Raw genomic sequence first — 18,294 nt, forward strand, 5'->3', positions numbered from 1 at the left:
GTTTTAATCCAATCTTTACAAATATTACCAATATAATTCCTGTCTGTAATGTTTATAATAGCAGAATGAGATTCCTTATGGGGTTAGTAAACCATGTATCAGTGATATATTTGATCTGTTGCGGGATGACTTACATTACAGGTACATGTGACACAGTCATCATCACTGTCTGTCCATCTGCCCCCATTAGGCACACGCATCCCCTGTCCCTCGATCACACACTCTGAAACAATACAATGTTCACATCCACATGTTCAGTATGTGTTACTGGAACAAAAACACACATCTCTATATGGAATGACGAGACCATGCGAGTAGGGCTGTCACAATTATTACATAATCGTCTAATCGCAATTATTTGAGGTAATCGCGATTATTTTGCATAATCGTCATAATCGTTTCCATGTTGAGAAATGTTAATATAGTTTTGTTAGGGGTCCCGCCTGTGACCCCAGGTATGGCACCCTGTCTTTTGGAACCCTGTGCACTGTGTCTGCTGAGTGGAGAGAGAGAGGCATCCAGCTCCAAGATGGCCTTGGACTGGAGATGACTCATCAAATGCAGCTGGCCACGCTAACGAGCTGTTATCTTCTCTCTGTCTGGGAAACCAACCTTGGACTGAGCGTGAGTGAGACAGGTGCCCGTCCCTCCCTAACGTTCGGGCCGTGCTGTTATCTCTTATCACGTCAACATGAGATATGACATCCTGGGAGAGAGGTGTTTCCCAGAAGCTTCTGATGTGAGAACGGACGACTCCCCAACCTGGCATGGATGGGGGAGTCTAGCCTGACCTTCACCGTCTCGATTTTGCAAAGATGTGCGTGTTAGTGCATGTACGTGCGCAAGCGAGTGTCAGTATGTGTGTGCTAAACTAAAGTTCTGTGTGTGTAAATCACGTCACTGTGACACGACGGAGTTCTGTATAAAGGAGACTGCTTCGTGTCTCCTTTTTAGTCTGACTTGTTTTTTAGTTGAGTTGTTGCAGCTATCCCCGGCCCGTTAGGGGTCGGGGATGGACCTGTTTGTACTTAGTGCAATTTCTGCACCACTTGTTCCTGTACTTAGAGAGACTTTGACTCTGTTAGATTCTCTGTTTTTAGTCAAGTACTTATATTGTACTTCTTCATTATTTCATTGCCAATTACTGTATTGGTGGTTTTATATTTTGTAACTGTTTTTACCAGTAAAGCTTTTTATTATTCACTTTTATCTGGTGTCTGTCTGAACTCATTTTTTAAGAGTTTACAACTTTTTAAGGTCTGACTTTCTCTCCTTCCCTATGGGGAAGGCTGCACTTATGGGAGGAAGGTTTTGAACACCTTCAGGCACTCGAATCATCTCCTGGCTGTGGGACTGAGTGAGGCTTTTGGTAAGAATCAACAAGAGTGTTTTCTTAGGTAAAAGTCTTTTCACCTTCTCAGAAGCCAACTCAGCGCGTGCTGAGTTGGTGGGCGAGCTTGGCAGAATATAAGTACAAATCTCCAAACCCCTTAAACCGGATGAACTGATGTTCACACTGGACGGTTTGTACTAATAAGTCAAGCGGCGTCGCTCCCGAGCCCCTGGTGAGAGCTAGGTGTCAGACTCATACTTTACATGGTCTTTGTGGTTTGCATTCTCCATTCAGACCTAAGGTCTACATTTCTAAAGTAAGGTGCATAGCCTGGTCTCTAAAATAAATAGTTGCTGCAGAAAGTAATAATATTCACCAGTTAAAGAGGGTCTCATTGATAGCTCAGCTTTCATTCAGAGAAGTGTATTAATGTAAATATGTAAATATGTATATGTATATGTGTAATAGTAGGTTTATGCAAATGAGAAAGGTTATAACACCTGTTTGTGTTAACTTAAAGGTATAGTGTAGTGTTAGTGATAGTGTTTTGTTAAAAAAGATCTGGTAACTTCTTGGGCTTAGGACCTGAGGAGGGTTCCGGACGGCGTCGGGGGGTCCCCTAATAGGTGAAGGGGTATCTAGTAACTCGGAGCTCATTACATGGCGTCCCTGGGTGGGCTCGATTGATTATTGATTATTGATTAGTAATTAATTTATTATAGGCATAATATTATTGATTAGTAATTGATTAATTATAGGCATAATATTATTGATTAGTAATTGATTAATTATAGGCATAATTGATAAATTAAATTCTTGTCCACTGCCACATAAAGAATAGCCGAGAGACCCTTGGAATATAGTTATTTACTACAGAAGTAAAGGATAGTTAATATTATCAAGGCTTAAGTGTTTTTTATTCACAAAACTCCCCAGAGCGTCGGAGATTTTGAACATAGTGAAGTGGAGGTCGGTGTGTACAGCCGACGGCCAGTTCGGTAAAAACATCTCCATCAGGAACTAGATAAAATAGCAGTTGAGAACATCTAATAATATTTTAACGACTTTGCGACCAACCTAAGTTATATGGGCGTGGACTCGCCAATCCCACCGCCGCAAATAACTACCTCAATAACTACCTCTTAGATAATGCTACCTCAGGGAGCGGTCGGCAGGGCGAGCCCACATTGGCTCAGCTTAGGTTGGAGAACTCGGTAATAGTACATATTGACCAAGTTCGCAAGACCAGGTGAGCACTGAGAAATGGCCGAAGCTTCGGGTTGTACACCCCTAGTTAGGCATGGAGAGGTTGCGCCAAGGCATGGGACAGGTAACTGTTGTTCTCGTAAGGAGATGCCCTTTGCCTTGGAGTGTGCCAGACATGAAGTGTTGATCTGTGTAGCGCCAGGACAGTCCCCGCCACCTGGGGACAGTGGAGTTGGAAAGAGTGCCAGCGCCGGTTAGGCGTATCCGATGGTGTGGTGAAGTTGGCCAGGGAAGGCTTCACGCAAGCCTCTCCTTCGCCCTGGTGGCGAGGCCTTTGCCTTTGGGCCCAAGGGGGGACCCAGGGAATGTCGAGCATTGGTTTGCCCGGGGTGCTACGTCCTGTATGGACTGTGCATCGTCCTGGCAGCCTATCCTGTTATGACCGCTGGAGCTGTGGTCAGATGTTCTTGCTCATGGTTGGGCATTGCCCTGGCCGAATGCAAATGCCAGAGGGGGTGTTAGGGGTCCTGACTGTGACCCCAATAATATGGCCCCCTGTCCTTTGAAACCATATGCACTATATGTACTGCATAGAAGGAGAAACACGACCAGATCATTCGCCGGTGGGACATGGAAGATGACGTCCTCTTCGGTACGGACCCTGTGGAGCCTGGCTTGCTCACTGAGGACCCGCCGGAGGAGAACCGGAGTGGCTCTGTCACTCCGGCACCTATGGATGAGCCTGTTGAGCTTCCTGGACCCTCTGATGGGGTCTGGGAGTTAGCTATCATGCCTGCATTAGAGTCTCTGTCTGACGATGAGGACTCTAATATGCCAAGACTGCAGTTTATGGCACCAATGGCCATAAACTCAGAGATGATGATCTTAAGTTCCCCCAGAATTGGGAGGAGATCGTGGGTATCCGGAGAGGACACCTGCCCCGGAGGGAGCCGTTCATGATGCCCCCCTGGGATGACTACTGGGTGATGAAAGCCGCTTCCATCAAGACATCTGTGATCCTCACACGCCTGGTCGGAGACAACTGGCGCTCCATCAACCCCGCCTGTGTGTCCATCTTTAAAGTCACGGAGGAACAGGTGCGTTCCCAGCACGGCATGGTGTGGGCTACCGTCGAGACACAGGCGGCTGGCCAGAACCGTTTCGGCTGTCTGGGGGCTGTCTTTGGATCTGAGGGAAGTTGGCTGAGCCCCAACTGGGGATTCGGAAGATCGCCCGAGACACTTCACTCTACCCACCTGACTCCGTGGTGGCTGCGGATGAGAGGATCCAGGGTGCCAGAGGGGGTGTTAGGGGTCCCGCCTGTGACCCCAGGTGTATGGCACCCTGTCTTTTGGAACCCTGTGCACTGTGTCTGCTGAGTGGAGAGAGAGAGGCATCCAGCTCCAAGATGGCCTTGGACTGGAGATGACTCATCAAATGCAGCTGGCCACGCTAACGAGCTGTTATCTTCTCTCTGTCTGGGAAACCAACCTTGGACTGAGCGTGAGTGAGACAGGTGCCCGTCCCTCCCTAACGTTCGGGCCGTGCTGTTATCTCTTATCACGTCAACATGAGATATGACATCCTGGGAGAGAGGTGTTTCCCAGAAGCTTCTGATGTGAGAACGGACGACTCCCCAACCTGGCATGGATGGGGGAGTCTAGCCTGACCTTCACCGTCTCGATTATGAAAGGATGTGCGTGTTAGTGCATGCAGAAGTGCGTGAGAGCGTGCAAACGTGTGTGTGCTAAAATATGTTCTGTGTGTAAATCACGTCACTGTGACTGCAACGGACTACTGTATAAAGGAGGCTGCTTCGTGTCTCCTGTTACTTGTAGTCTGAGTTGTTCTTGGTCTTTTTGTAGAGTTGAGTTGTTGCAGCTATCCCCGGCCCGTTAGGGGTCGGGGATGGACCTTTTTGTACTTAGTGCAATTTCTGCACCACTTGTTCCTGTACTTAGAGAGACTTTGACTCTGTTAGATTCTCTGTTTTTAGTCAAGTACTTATATTGTACTTCTTCATTATTTCATTGCCAATTACTGTATTGGTGGTTTTATATTTTGTAACTGTTTTTACCAGTAAAGCTTTTTATTATTCACTTTTATCTGGTGTCTGTCTGAACTCATTTTTTAAGAGTTTACAACTTTTTAAGGTCTGACTTTCTCTCCTTCCCTATGGGGAAGGCTGCACTTATGGGAGGAAGGTTTTGAACACCTTCAGGCACTCGAATCATCTCCTGGCTGTGGGACTGAGTGAGGCTTTTGGTAAGAATCAACAAGAGTGTTTTCTTAGGTAAAAGTCTTTTCACCTTCTCAGAAGCCAACTCAGCGCGTGCTGAGTTGGTGGGCGAGCTTGGCAGAATATAAGTACAAATCTCCAAACCCCTTAAACCGGATGAACTGATGTTCACACTGGACGGTTTGTACTAATAAGTCAAGCGGCGTCGCTCCCGAGCCCCTGGTGAGAGCTAGGTGTCAGACTCATACTTTACATGGTCTTTGTGGTTTGCATTCTCCATTCAGACCTAAGGTCTACATTTCTAAAGTAAGGTGCATAGCCTGGTCTCTAAAATAAATAGTTGCTGCAGAAAGTAATAATATTCACCAGTTAAAGAGGGTCTCATTGATAGCTCAGCTTTCATTCAGAGAAGTGTATTAATGTAAATATGTAAATATGTATATGTATATGTGTAATAGTAGGTTTATGCAAATGAGAAAGGTTATAACACCTGTTTGTGTTAACTTAAAGGTATAGTGTAGTGTTAGTGATAGTGTTTTGTTAAAAAAGATCTGGTAACTTCTTGGGCTTAGGACCTGAGGAGGGTTCCGGACGGCGTCGGGGGGTCCCCTAATAGGTGAAGGGGTATCTAGTAACTCGGAGCTCATTACAAGTTTCAAACACTTTTAAAAGGTAGTGGAAATAGCAGATCTACAAGCTCACAGATCTTGTAGATCGGCTATTTCCACTATCAATGTTATTTTTTAAGTATAAAGTTGTAAAATATGCCTGTCATTTCTTTGTATATTTAGGTTATGTGTCATATCCACCATGTGCAACTTCAAAGCCTACACGCCAAACAAAAATGTAATTGTCCACGACAACAAAAACACAATTAAATCGTTAATCGCAATTATTTGAGCGACAATTAATCGTCATGTAAAATGTCATATCGTGACAGCCCTACATGCGAGAGAAGGTGACATCTCACCCTCACACACGGGACAACAGGAGTCTGGGGGGGTGAACTGTTCAGTAGGGGGACAGGTGAGTGGCAGGCAGCTCTGATGCAGACAGGTCCATGTCAGATCCTACAAGGCACACACAAACATAAGGAGCCCAGGTTTGCATTCATATACTTACTGTACACTGGACTGTAGTGGCTATAATTGTTTTCCCTATTCCCTGCAGGGTAACAATTTCAACCAATCCTGTATAAGGGGTCGTTTTCATGCCAAGGATCCCTTAGTTGAGAGAGAGATGAAGCAGGGACCCCCACAACCTTTTCATAGATTCCATATGGTTTCATCGTTTGACAGCACAGTGTATTCTGGATTCATGTCAATTTGTGTTTTCAGATATTTAACCACTTGAAGGTTCAAGGTTCTATCATTTATAAGTAAAGAATTCAGCGACACAAAATCCTAAAATTGGCCATAAGAAGAGGGTCAATCAACATGGTACCTTGCACTGGCAGGTGAAGCAGGGGTCATCAGTAGCCAAGACCTCGTTACCGATCAGCGTGGCTGTGCAGTTACTGAGAGGCTCTACACACAAGCACACACCAACACACATCAAGTAAACAATCAGTGCCACATTCGGAATTCAGGATTTAGCGTAAATTAATAAAAACTTGAAGACATTAAAGTTGTACTGACGAGCGCAGACAGGACAGCAGGAGTCTGGTCCAGAGAAGAGGATGTTGTTCTTGGGACAGTCCACCAGACTGGGACACTGCTTATGGTAACACCTCAGGTGCTGTTGGCCATCTGGCATCACCTGGGAGCAGGGACGTGCAGAGAATGTTAATGTTTTCCACTGTGCCCAACTCCAGTCCACACCACTCCACACCACACCGCCCACTTGTGCCAGGTTTTCCACTACAAGGACCTGGGTAGAGTGGTGTGAAAGTGGTACTAAACAGGGTACTAAAAAGTATCCACTCTAGAGTAGGTCTGAGCTAGGCCAAACAGGGCCAAACACTTCATAATGACTGATCACTCACTGACCCGATATAGTTGTAATACATGATAATAGATAATACTTTATAATGTATTATAATCACAGTTATAATCCATTACAGTGCATTGTAATTAGGATAGTTGAAATACACATTTATATTGTATTATAATCACAGTTAAAAGGGTCAATTTGTTTCTTACCGATAGGGGTACTTTTTTGTAATGGAAAATGTAGATATTTTTATGTGGTGCGGTGTGGTGTGGTGTAGTGTGGTGTGGTGCTAAAACTGCAGTCGAAAAGGGGCTTTAGAGAGGCAGGGTCTGAAATTTCGAAAAATGCCTTTTGGTGAAAATATAGAAAATAGCAGACCTCCAAGCTCGGAACACGTCACAGCGCGACACGTTCTGTTTGCTTGGAGGTCGGCTATTTTCATTACTTGATACCATACTACTCCTTTAAGCATAAAAAAGGCAATTCTGGAGAATGTGGCGTAACGGCATGGATTTCTACACAGTGAGGGCAATTATTTCAGCATGTGATGCTGCATTCAAGTTCAGGAGAGTTTGGACAAGGCTTCCTTTTTGAATGCTGCCTTCAGGAATGGTATGGCAAGAGGGCATTTGCATTTCTTTTACCATAGTAAAAAACAGCATTCGTGGTCTGGAGATGGTACTTTTTTACAGATGGATAAAAGGGCAAGGGCTCAAGCCCCCTTTGATGTCTATATGTGCACGTGTCTGAGCTGTCTGGCTCATCATCACTGACCTTGCACTTTGACCCCCAACTATCACATTATCACATTACAATATGTCAGATATTGAGTTTGTTTTCTCTGCTTTGTATTGTGATTGATTGATGATGATAGTGTGTTGAGTCATTGAGTCATAAAGTATATACATAGGGATACATTCATACTGTATATTGTCGTTGTCGAGTGGAAACCTTGTATGTCCAAAACCGTACACTACTGTACATACAGAGACAGTCACACAGACAGACTCATTACTAATTGTCTTGCAATCATTATACACCTCAAATAATCAAGCATGTTCTGAGATGGTTTGATTGAGCAATAATACACTTTTGTAATATAATGTTATAAAGTCAATTATAAATATTACAATGAGAACAGACTTTTAGGAAGTGATTTGAAACTAATGCTGAAAGATCTGTAAAAATAGATATTATAAGCCACAAAAGAGCACAGTCATATCATACGAGTGATGTAATGTACATACATTATTCATGTGAATGGATGAGTTCAGGTGGGGCAAACATATAGTGTAGATAGATCGACTGATTACTGTAAGTGAAACTAGCCCTTACCCGTTCAAAGATATGAGCTCCGAAATGATGTGCAGTGGGTGGGTTATGGGATGTGCACTGTGCACACAGTATATGAGGGATGGAAAGTAACTTTAACTGGTGCTTGCATGATAATATGTAGGAGCATCAATGTAAGAAATACCCGTTTCGTTTAATGGCTACAGAGATACTGTGTACCGATCTGCATGATTTTTGGACAAAATCTGTAATAGGGCCAGACAACCGACCCCCGCCCGCCTGCACACACACACACACACACACACACACACACACACACACACACACACACACACACACACACACACAGAGCTGGTTAAACATGTTGCCTCATGCTAGATGCAGAATAGATATGCCTCAAGCTAGATGCAGAATAGATATAGGTACACCATAAAAAATGCTAATATACAGCATATGATTTGTGAAAGTGACAAACGGGCTTCACAGTTATGTCAGGTGTGTTCATATGCTTATGGTGATGCGATTTCAGATCAATTGCTCCAGCCACTGAGGAGAAACGCTGTGACAGACACTCACTCAGACATTCAGAAAATTATATGTTTGATGATCATATCATACCTCACAGGTACAGATCTGACATGGGTCGTCAGCTGGCTGGAAACTGTCTCTGGGACCGTACACTCTCCCCTCGAATACACAGTCTGGTCAAACACACACAGAAAACAGCCATGCACCTAAACTCCACCACAAAGTGCTTTGGAAGTCCATCGACTACAGCGTCCATCAACACATCGACAAGACGTTGTGTTATCTAAGCCTGTTAATATTACAGTATGCGATGCGTTTGTATTCTTTTTTCTTTTCTTTTTATCACAGATGCCTATGTCTTGTAAGGCAGTCTGTCTTGGAGTTCCAGTAACATTATTTAACTACAATTTCTTAAATTGGCCTTTCATTATATGTTTTGGCCCGCCATCTAATGCCTTCGAAAAAATCGAATTGCCGACCCCTGCTATAGGGCTTATTAAGCACCTGCATATGCGTATGAGCTCCAAATACAATCAAAAATTTAGGATTTTAACTAAATAATTGTCCCAACCCCAAGTAGTGGTGTTGACGAACCATGCCCTTGGCTGAATTCTACACAAGTCATCATTAGAAGCTGTCCTACCTGCACAGACAGGGCAGCACTCCCCAGGCACATTGATGGTGTTGATGCAGGGAGACAGGCAGCGGACCTCTGAGCAGGTTGTCACTCCATCCACACACATGCACGTCATGCATGGGGTGGAGTCTGCAAACCAACTGCTCCCCTCCGCATGCTCTTCTCCCCCATACATGCAACCTGAAACAAACCACATCATGACCCTACATTATAGAAAGAATTTGACTATTTTCTGCTAAAAAAAAGAATTTCCCACACAGCAAAATATATATATACTGTATATATTTCAAAACTTGCACAAGCCTTAAGAGAAAACATATGGAGAATGATTAAAAGAGTATACATTTGTTTTCAGGCTCCAAAATATTTTAATAGCCCTGTGTCACCAATGGAATTCCATTAAATGGACCACAATCAAAACAAACCCCCTTTAACTGTAATACCTGTACTGTTGACAAACCTGCAACTAAATGACTCAATCAATTAACCAATCAATCAATCAATCAATTGTTTCAGACTGAGACTATGATGACACTAAACACAGGGCTCACAGCGTTACCTCTACAGCGGGGACAGCATGCTCCCTGATCGGTCACCTGGTGCATACACGTCAGCTTGGGGCACTCTGGAGATGCGCAACGGGCCTCTCCTGCCTGGAGAGCACACACTTATCAGCAGGGGCGTCACAAGGGGTAGGAAAGTGGGACTGAGTTACCAGGGCCCAAGGAGGAGGGGCCCTAGTAACTTTAGCTATTGAAAAATAGCAGATATACAAGCTCACAGCGCGGCACCGAGTGCCGCGCTGCGAGCTTGTAGATCTGCTATTTTTGAAAAGTCGTGAAAATGTGCGCAAATCTTTGAATATATGTATTTTTTAAATGAACATTTGTAACTCCAAATTTTTTTTTTGAGATGGGGGGGGGTCCTTCACATGAAAAAGTTTGAGCATCACTGACGTGAAAACAGGTTTCTTGGCACAAATTTTCACGATTTTTCAAAAATAGCAGATCTACAAGTTCGCAGCGCGGCACTCGGTGCCGCGCTGTGAGCTTGTAGATCTGCTATTTTTCAATAGTTAACATTCATGGGGGGCCAGCAGTGAATCCTTGTAACCAGGGCCCAGAATTTGGTGTGACGCCCCTGCTTATCAGCACATACAGTGATGTGGATGGAGAAGGAAGAAAAAAGCAATCAGAGTGTAACAGCTGTGCAGAGTCAGACCTGACAGGTGCATGTGGAGCAGCGGTTGGAACTGAGGGTCCATGTCTGTCCCTCACCGTACTCCTGACCCTCCAGCGTACACACTGAAACAATGAAGCCCAGAGAGAGAGAGAGAGAGAATGAGAGAGAGGGGTTGGGGTGACAAACTCCTATTCATCAGCAGTACCATTGATGTTGTCCATACTCTAAGTGTAACATGCCTGTACATATAGTATAACCATTCAAGAACCGTAAGAATGGGCTGAGATTGGTGCTCTGGGTGCCATGTTGCTGTAATGCTGTTTTTAGACCCTTATGAAAAACCTTGATTATGCAGACTAAAATCTTGATTATGCAGACAAAGATCCTTGATAATGTGGGCTATAATCCTTGATTTTGCGATGAAATATGCTGGGTTTTTATGCGGCAAGTTGCGAAATATGCGAAAAGTACAGAAATATGCAGAACAATTTGCAATATGCGTAAAGTTACTATGTGAAACGTTGAAAAATACGCGGGTGGAAAAATGCTATTATGCAGCCTTAAAAAAAAGACAATTCTGCGATTGCATAATCCAATTTTGCTGGAAGGTCTGACAATGTTATGCTTGACTCTTTTTTAATAAATCGTCTACAGTTCACCCTGAGTGGATTATACATTTTTTCCATGAATAGCCGCCTCCTCTCCAGCCCTCACAGGGCCACAGCCCTCCTGGGCAGAAGCTTTTGGAGGTGTCACCTAGCTTGGATACCTCTTATACCCAGAGATGCCGTCCTCATATATCCTCGTTGTCGGGTGGAAACCTTGTATCTCCAAGTTTCAAATTTGTATGTTCTTTCACAAAGTAAAGCCCTGCTTCATCGTACAAGGCTGTCGCACAAAAGTAGTGAATACAGCTGATCTACAAGCACACAACGCCTCGCGGTGCGAGGCGTTGTTTGCTTGTAGATTGGCTGTTTTCACTAGTTTATTTTTTTTTTAAATTAACGGTTTCGGACATGCAAGGTTTCCACCCGACAACGACGATATACAACCCAACAGAACTCCCTCTTGTGTGATATAGCTTCATATTATACACACTGCACGGAGTACATTCTGACAAATCCAGCTCTACCTGTGCACTGAGGACAGCACTGTCCCGGCTGAGTGACCGGTCGAGAACAGGGGGTTGGCGGGCAGACGAGGGGCACACAGGTGACCGTGCCCCTGACACACGTGCAGCGCTGGCAGGGGTTAGATGAGGGCGTGAAGGCATGTCTGTGCACGTGGATCACACCCTCGTACAGGCAGTTGTCACACGCAGGGCAGCAGGCGTCTGAAGGAACGGGATGGGAACACTGGCGAGGACACGGCCTCGTGTGGCACGTCACCACCTCGTTCTGACCAGACAAGGAGGGAAGAGACAAGTGCTAGAATGACTAAACGTGACAGACGAACTGGGAACGGAGGAGATAAAGGAGGAACGGGAATGGGAGAGGGGATACGATATAGTAGGGTGGTGGTGGGAAGGAAAATGGACAAGCAAACTAACCAACCACAACCTTAAAGGACCACTTCACCTCTGGGACAACCAGATCTTATTTTATTGTTGTTTGGGACACGATCAACACAATCCTGAGTTATTTTTTAGTTCAATCTGTGTTTTTAGATATTTTAGTATTTCAGCATGCTACAAAGCATCATATGATGCATTTTGCATCATATGATGCATTAGATGAAGCAATATCATGCTACAAAGCATCATATGACCAGTTGTAGCATGCTGAAATACTAAAATATCTAAAAACACAGATTGAACTCAATAAATAACTCAGGATTGTGTTGATCGTGTCCCAAACAACAATAAAATACAATCTGGTTGTCCCAGAGGTGAACCGGTCCTTTAAAGGTTAGGACAATATGTGGTTACATAAACAGGCTAAAAAGGCAAATATTGCACTACATTTAAGAAATGTCTTTGCTATGGCACCCCTGTAATTGCATGCAAGCTAGGCAAGTTTCACAATGGCCAATGCACAAAGTGATACCAGTGATACCACAACACAACAAGTATGTATACTTTAATGCAGTTCAAAATGTGCCTGGTTAGCCCTTACTACAAAGTACAGTTTTGTATGTTTCATGTGATCATTTGCACAACCATCTGATCCTGTGTGTGTGTGTGTGTGTGTGTGTGTGTGTGTGTGTGTGTGTGTGTGTGTGTGTGTGTGTGTGACTGACCAGACAGCTGCAGGTGGAGCAGGGGTCAGTGGGTGGGCTGAAGGAGGAGCCAGACTGGTGCTCTATGCCCTGATGCAGACACACCCCTGTGCACACGGGACAGCACTCCCCTCGTGGGGTCACGGGACGCGTGCACGACACAGTCGGACAGGAGGCGGGCACACACACCACACCGCCATTCTGCAAACACACGCACACACTCTGAATGCGTTGGTATAAAGCAGTTGTTCTCAACCTTTTCAGGCTGCGACCCCCAAAATAATCATATTTTAACCAACCTGACGAGAGTTGAGGCATTACATTTTGTATAACATGGTTATATTGTGAAAAAACGCGAGGTGTTGTGAGCATGTAGACTGGCTATTTTCACAATTTCTGCCTCTAATATTTGACAATTTGGCCAATGATTAATTTGTCATTTTAGAGATATTAAAAAGTCCTTAAATTGTCACTTTAGGAACATACAGATACCCTCTATAAACTTAAACTTTATGTTGGTTTGTTTACAGTTGAGTGAGAAAACAATGTTGCACATTAGGTTAATCATCTGGGGACCCCCCAAAATTATTTGGGGACCCCCACAGGTTGAGAACCACTGGTTTAAAGCACCAAGTAAAGTTTTCTGGCAGAAATGATTGTACAGTGGATAATACGTTAGAAGTATTTGAGTACCAGGCAGGAGCAGAGCTGACAGTGATCTGTGGGGTGCGTGAAGCGCTCTCCGTTGATGCAGTCTCGCCCGTTAAAGCTGCATCCATCACACACTGCGCACGCACAGCCGTCCAGCGCAGGGTGAGGACAAGCCACGGCGGGACACCTCCGCTGGGCACACACCACTTCACCTCTCTGCAGGCACAGACGCACACATAAACTGTTGGAGTGACGAACGCAATGGTTTCCAACCAACAGGGACGTGCTGGCCATTGGGAAAAGCGGGACAACTCCCGAACGGCCGGTTCATTCCCGGCCGGTCCAGGCCGGCCATTAGGAAAAAATTAAACTGTTTGCACAAAAGTAAAAATTAAACTGTTTGCACAAAAGTAGTGAAAACAGCAGATCTACAAGCACACAACGCCTCGCGGTGCGAGGAGTTGTGTGCTTGTAGATCGGCTGTTTTCACTATAGTTTAAATTATTTTTAAAATGATAAATACAAAACAAACGGTTTTGGACATAAGGTTTCCACCCGACAACGACGAAATATAACTCATGTAATTGGCCCACTGGCTTGTCACTTGTCATGATCTGAAATGGCAAATCTTTGAGTAGCAGCAGCGCTATAGAGAGATCTCTCTCTATAGCGCGCAATGAGGGCCTCTTCAACTCTTTTTCCCGGGCTGAATCAGGGGCCCAGCACGTCCCTGCCAACCAAGGCCAATGGAGAATCCAAACTCACTGAACATCTGCATTCCTGACATCCTCCTCTTTGAAGGACCTGTCCATCAACGTAGGTCACACCGTCGAAGAGACAACCTAGATGTGGGAAAACGAGTATCTTTCATTCACGCGCCCACTACTACTACTGTGTGTATTCGCTGGAAACATTGTGGTAGTTTGTAGGGCGCTGGTATACCTTCACAGACAGGGCAGCCACAGGGCTCGGTGACAGCGTGGGGACAGAGGGCTGGAGGACACCGTTTCTTCAAACATCTCACTGAGCCACTCTGCAGGGAAAGACCAGGGTAACTTTGCATGGTGCACATGATCAAAATACTGTGTGTGGTGCATGTGTGTGTGTGTGTGTGTGAGTGTGTGTGTGTGTGTGTGTGTGTGTGTGTGTGTGTGTGTGTGTGTGTGTGTGCGCGCGTGCGTGCGTGTGTGCGTGCATGTGTGAGCATGCTACCTGGCAGGTACACTCAGAGCAGGGGTTACTTGGGTCAGGGAAGGACTGTCCATTTGAGAGAACTACATTGTTATGGAAACAACCTACAGTATGACAAGAAGACACAGTTACATTACCATTGCATGACAACGGAATAACAGAACATTGTTACAGAATAGAGTACCAAGGACCCCAATGTAAATAAGCCATAATGCTTTCTTGGAATCAATCAATCAATAGTTACAACAAACTAGTTGATACGTTGTTAGAAGTGGACTTGGCAGTTCATTTTCATTGGCTTTTCAAGGCAGACTGTAGGACAGCTGGGAGGACGAAAGGCGCTGTTAGATTTGGGTTTATCTTGTATATTTATGTGGTTGCATAAGTTTCACCAATAAGCAACTGAAGAGCACATAGTATATACAAGTATCTCTAGAACAAACAAATGTATAAATAACAGACATTCCGTTCATAGCAACGCTGAGCTTCTGTGTCAAACACTTAAGCAGACATAATCCATCTATGAGGGCCTCCATAACGCATTTGTTCTATATGAAGATGCATTGTTTAAGATATCCATGTACTGTAAATAAGCACCATTGAGTCCTCCAGTAAACTCAGTTAGAGGGAAGTGGGAGCTTATGAAACAACTATGATTTAGTATCATAACCTCAGTCAGTGTTTGCCACTAAAGCATGTTATACTTTATTGTAAGCTGTTGTTGCGCAGCGAAAACAACCAATCTAGAAGCTCAGTGAGCTTGTGGATTGGCTATTTTCACTATTTTGGGAAAACTTTGAACAATTTCGCCTATATGACATGCTCAAAATATAGAGGCTGGGGTTAATGAGGTCCATGCAGTGATGTGATAATGTGTACATACGGTTGCATTCTCCACAGCACTGGCCAGGGAGGGTGTAAGGGTGGCTGCAGTCTTGGTAACATGGCAGGCGCGTGCAGACCACCTCCCCTCCATAACACGTGCACACACTGCAGGGATCAGTGTCACTGGCAAACTCAAAGCCATCAGGATGCTCTCGGCCATCAAACATGCAACCTACAGAGGAGAGAGAGGGTGACAGAGGAGAGAGGGGAGAGACGTGGTGAGAGAGATGTCGGAGGCTATGCTGGTTCCTTGGTTCTGTTGCTCTTGGCCATAGTGTCACAGGAGCCATTTGGAGAGAGTGAGACTGATATTCAGAGACAGAGAGATGAAAAAATATAAAATAGGAAATCCTAAAGTATGGGCTCTATTTTGATTGTCTTAAGTACCAGCTCTTATGCCTTAACTTAAAGGCCTGTCTATACTGTCTCCGACCACCGACATTTTCGTCGGAAAGGTCCGGTTGAACTACAAAATGACTTCACTCGCATCTCCTGAAAACCATTACCCCGAATTAGAGTTTGGAAAGCTGCACGTCGGAAAGTCAGAACTCTCCGGCAAAAGGTTTGGTGGTCGGAGACAGTATGGACAGGCCTTTAAGTTATGGCATAAGAGCTGGTCTTACTTAAGACAATCAAAATACAGTAGTCATAGTAGTTATAGGAAGGATATGCAATACTATCATTGGCTGGTAGATTTGATTATACATGGTGGTATGCCGTTACAGGGCCAGGACAATTTTTACACTCAGGAGAACATTGCAGTGCACCAAAGAGTGGCACCAGTTGGGTGTAAACATACTGTATGTATGGTTAGGCCAACTAATGCTGTCCCATCCACCCACTCACTCACCATCACAGGTCATGCAGCATTTCCTCTGGACTGGGTATTTGCAGTTGGCTGGGGGACATCGCTTGCGCTCACATTTGACGGAACCCTCGCGGCACACACACACTCCACACGGGTCTGACATGTCATCCCATGTCTCCCCACTAGCTCGCTCTCGCCCCTCATACAGACAGCCTGGCAGAGGGAAAGAGATTCACAAGTCTTGTACAGAATGATAAAGAATATGTTGTTGTTAACATGAGCAACCAGGACATTTCATAATGTGTGCTAAGAATACTTTTTACTTATATTCTATTAGACTATTTATGGTAAGATGATTCTCAGGGTGTCGCACCAAATTCTGGGCCCTGGGTATAAGGATTCACTGCGGGCCCCCCATGAATGTTCTTCATAGGGGGAGGGAGTTTAACCCATTTAGACTGGGAACACATTATTTTGTGCTTTAACTATTGAAAAATAACAGATATACAAGCTCACAGCGTGGCACCATGTGCCACACTGCGAGCTTGTAGATCTGCTATTTTTGAGAAATCTTGAAGATTTGTGCAAGTCTTTGAATATTTCAAATCCTTCTAAGGTTTTTTGAAAAACCTATGTTTCTATGTCAGTGGTGCTCAAACTTTTTCATGTGAAGGACCCCCAAAATGATATGTATTTGGCCACGGACCCCCATCTCAAAATATTTAGTTCCAGGGACCACCCAGAAGCAAAATTTGAGTTACAAATGTTTGCACAAATTTTCACAACTTTTCAAAAATAGCAGATCTACAAAAGTAGCGTGGCACTCGGTACCACGCTGTGAGCTTGTATATCTGCTATTTTTCAACAGCTAAAGTATAAAATGATTAAGGTCCCTCCACCTTGGGCCCTGGTAACTCAGTCCCACTTTTCCCCCCCTTGTGACGCCCCTGGAGGAAGGGAAACACACTGTACCTTCGCAGGTCCGGCAGCACTGCTGTGTGATTGGGTGGGAGCAATGAGCATGTGGGCAAGGCTTGCGTTGACAGTGAGCCGTCCCATTGGAGCAGAGGCATGAGCGACAGGCATCCGCCGGGTCGTAGAAACGCTCAGTGTGTCTGTAGTGTTGCTGTCCGTACACACAGTCCAAAGGAGGCGCTGACAGAATACAAAATAAAGCAAGCTGGAGAGGTCTTTTTTGGGAGGGGGCAGGGGGGCTCTCAGTTTAATCTCTCAGTAACTCTAAGGTCACAATGTGTACAAAGTATTATAATTTTATGATAAATTATCAGTGCTTAGTTAAAAGTATCATTACTACCATGATTATCTTAGTTGCGACCAAAGGTCGCAAGTTTAGTATGTGAAACGGTACATGCTGACTCCGTCCATCTGGACGTGTACACTTTTGTATGGTCTATGGGTTTGCCGCTCTGACATCATGCTCTGACATCACTGTGATGTCACACTAACAGAAACAGGACTTCATATGGGAATGCCCATACTGTATATGGAGGCTACGTCGGCCACATACCACACTAACAGAATCCTAAGACAGATGGCCAAGACAGCCCATATATGTGTGGCTGGTTCTACAGATAGGGATCTCCATGTAAGGGCATAAAAGGGTACGATGTCAGATGTCATAGACATCATAGGACTTTCACATAACAAATAGGTTATGCTTATGAATAAGCATGTTTGGGCTCTCCACATACAGTACATGGATCTCCATATATGGGTCACTGGTCAGATGGCCAAGACATGGCGCATGTCGCTTGTCTGCCTGAGGCGTCTTACTAGTTATAATTACTGTATATTATGTAGCCTATTTATTATACTGTAGGCCTATGGTTACAGTTGATGATATCCCTTTTTTCAAATGGCAAAGATTTCATATTTTGAACAAAACTCTTCAAACCACAACCTAACGCCCCAGAATTCTTTCCAACTTCTGTTCCTTACCAGGACACTGGGGGCAGCATTCTCCGGGCAGGAGGTTGGGATTAGAACACTGTAGTGGCGGGCACCTCTTCGTCAGACACTGGACATTTCCATTCTACATTGTACACAACATAACACACCATCAGACTAGAGTGAATTGAGAGAGAGAGTGTTGCCAATGAGGGGTCAGAAAATGAACTGGTCACGTGACCCATGTTTCAGCTCGAGTGACAAGTGGGCGATTTAAATAACAT

The 18,294-nt window shown here is 44.6% G+C and overlaps 1 protein-coding gene across 1 annotated transcript in view; it reads right to left on the reverse strand.

The window, feature by feature from the left end:
* The window catches only part of kcp (kielin cysteine rich BMP regulator), a gene marked incomplete at its 3' end in the record, with an annotated part of 64,359 nt that overhangs the window by 8,932 nt on the left and 37,133 nt on the right, over nt 1-18,294 (reverse strand). The window contains exons 21-38 of the mRNA XM_080736877.1: nt 18,062-18,155; nt 17,075-17,257; nt 16,145-16,315; nt 15,293-15,466; nt 14,431-14,513; nt 14,161-14,251; nt 13,984-14,060; nt 13,261-13,434; nt 12,589-12,768; nt 11,483-11,747; nt 10,390-10,472; nt 9,728-9,821; nt 9,175-9,348; nt 8,622-8,704; nt 6,416-6,536; nt 6,222-6,304; nt 5,749-5,848; nt 135-223 (exon numbers count right to left, since the gene is read on the reverse strand). Coding sequence (XP_080593003.1) covers nt 135-223; nt 5,749-5,848; nt 6,222-6,304; nt 6,416-6,536; nt 8,622-8,704; nt 9,175-9,348; nt 9,728-9,821; nt 10,390-10,472; nt 11,483-11,747; nt 12,589-12,768; nt 13,261-13,434; nt 13,984-14,060; nt 14,161-14,251; nt 14,431-14,513; nt 15,293-15,466; nt 16,145-16,315; nt 17,075-17,257; nt 18,062-18,155 — 2,319 coding nt within the window. The remainder of the gene's footprint in view (nt 1-134; nt 224-5,748; nt 5,849-6,221; nt 6,305-6,415; nt 6,537-8,621; nt 8,705-9,174; nt 9,349-9,727; nt 9,822-10,389; nt 10,473-11,482; nt 11,748-12,588; nt 12,769-13,260; nt 13,435-13,983; nt 14,061-14,160; nt 14,252-14,430; nt 14,514-15,292; nt 15,467-16,144; nt 16,316-17,074; nt 17,258-18,061; nt 18,156-18,294) is intronic.

The sequence above is a fragment of the Nannobrachium achirus genome, assembly GCF_963921795.1.
Source record: "Nannobrachium achirus genome assembly, chromosome: 11".
NCBI classification, from domain to species: Eukaryota; Metazoa; Chordata; class Actinopteri; order Myctophiformes; family Myctophidae; genus Nannobrachium; species Nannobrachium achirus.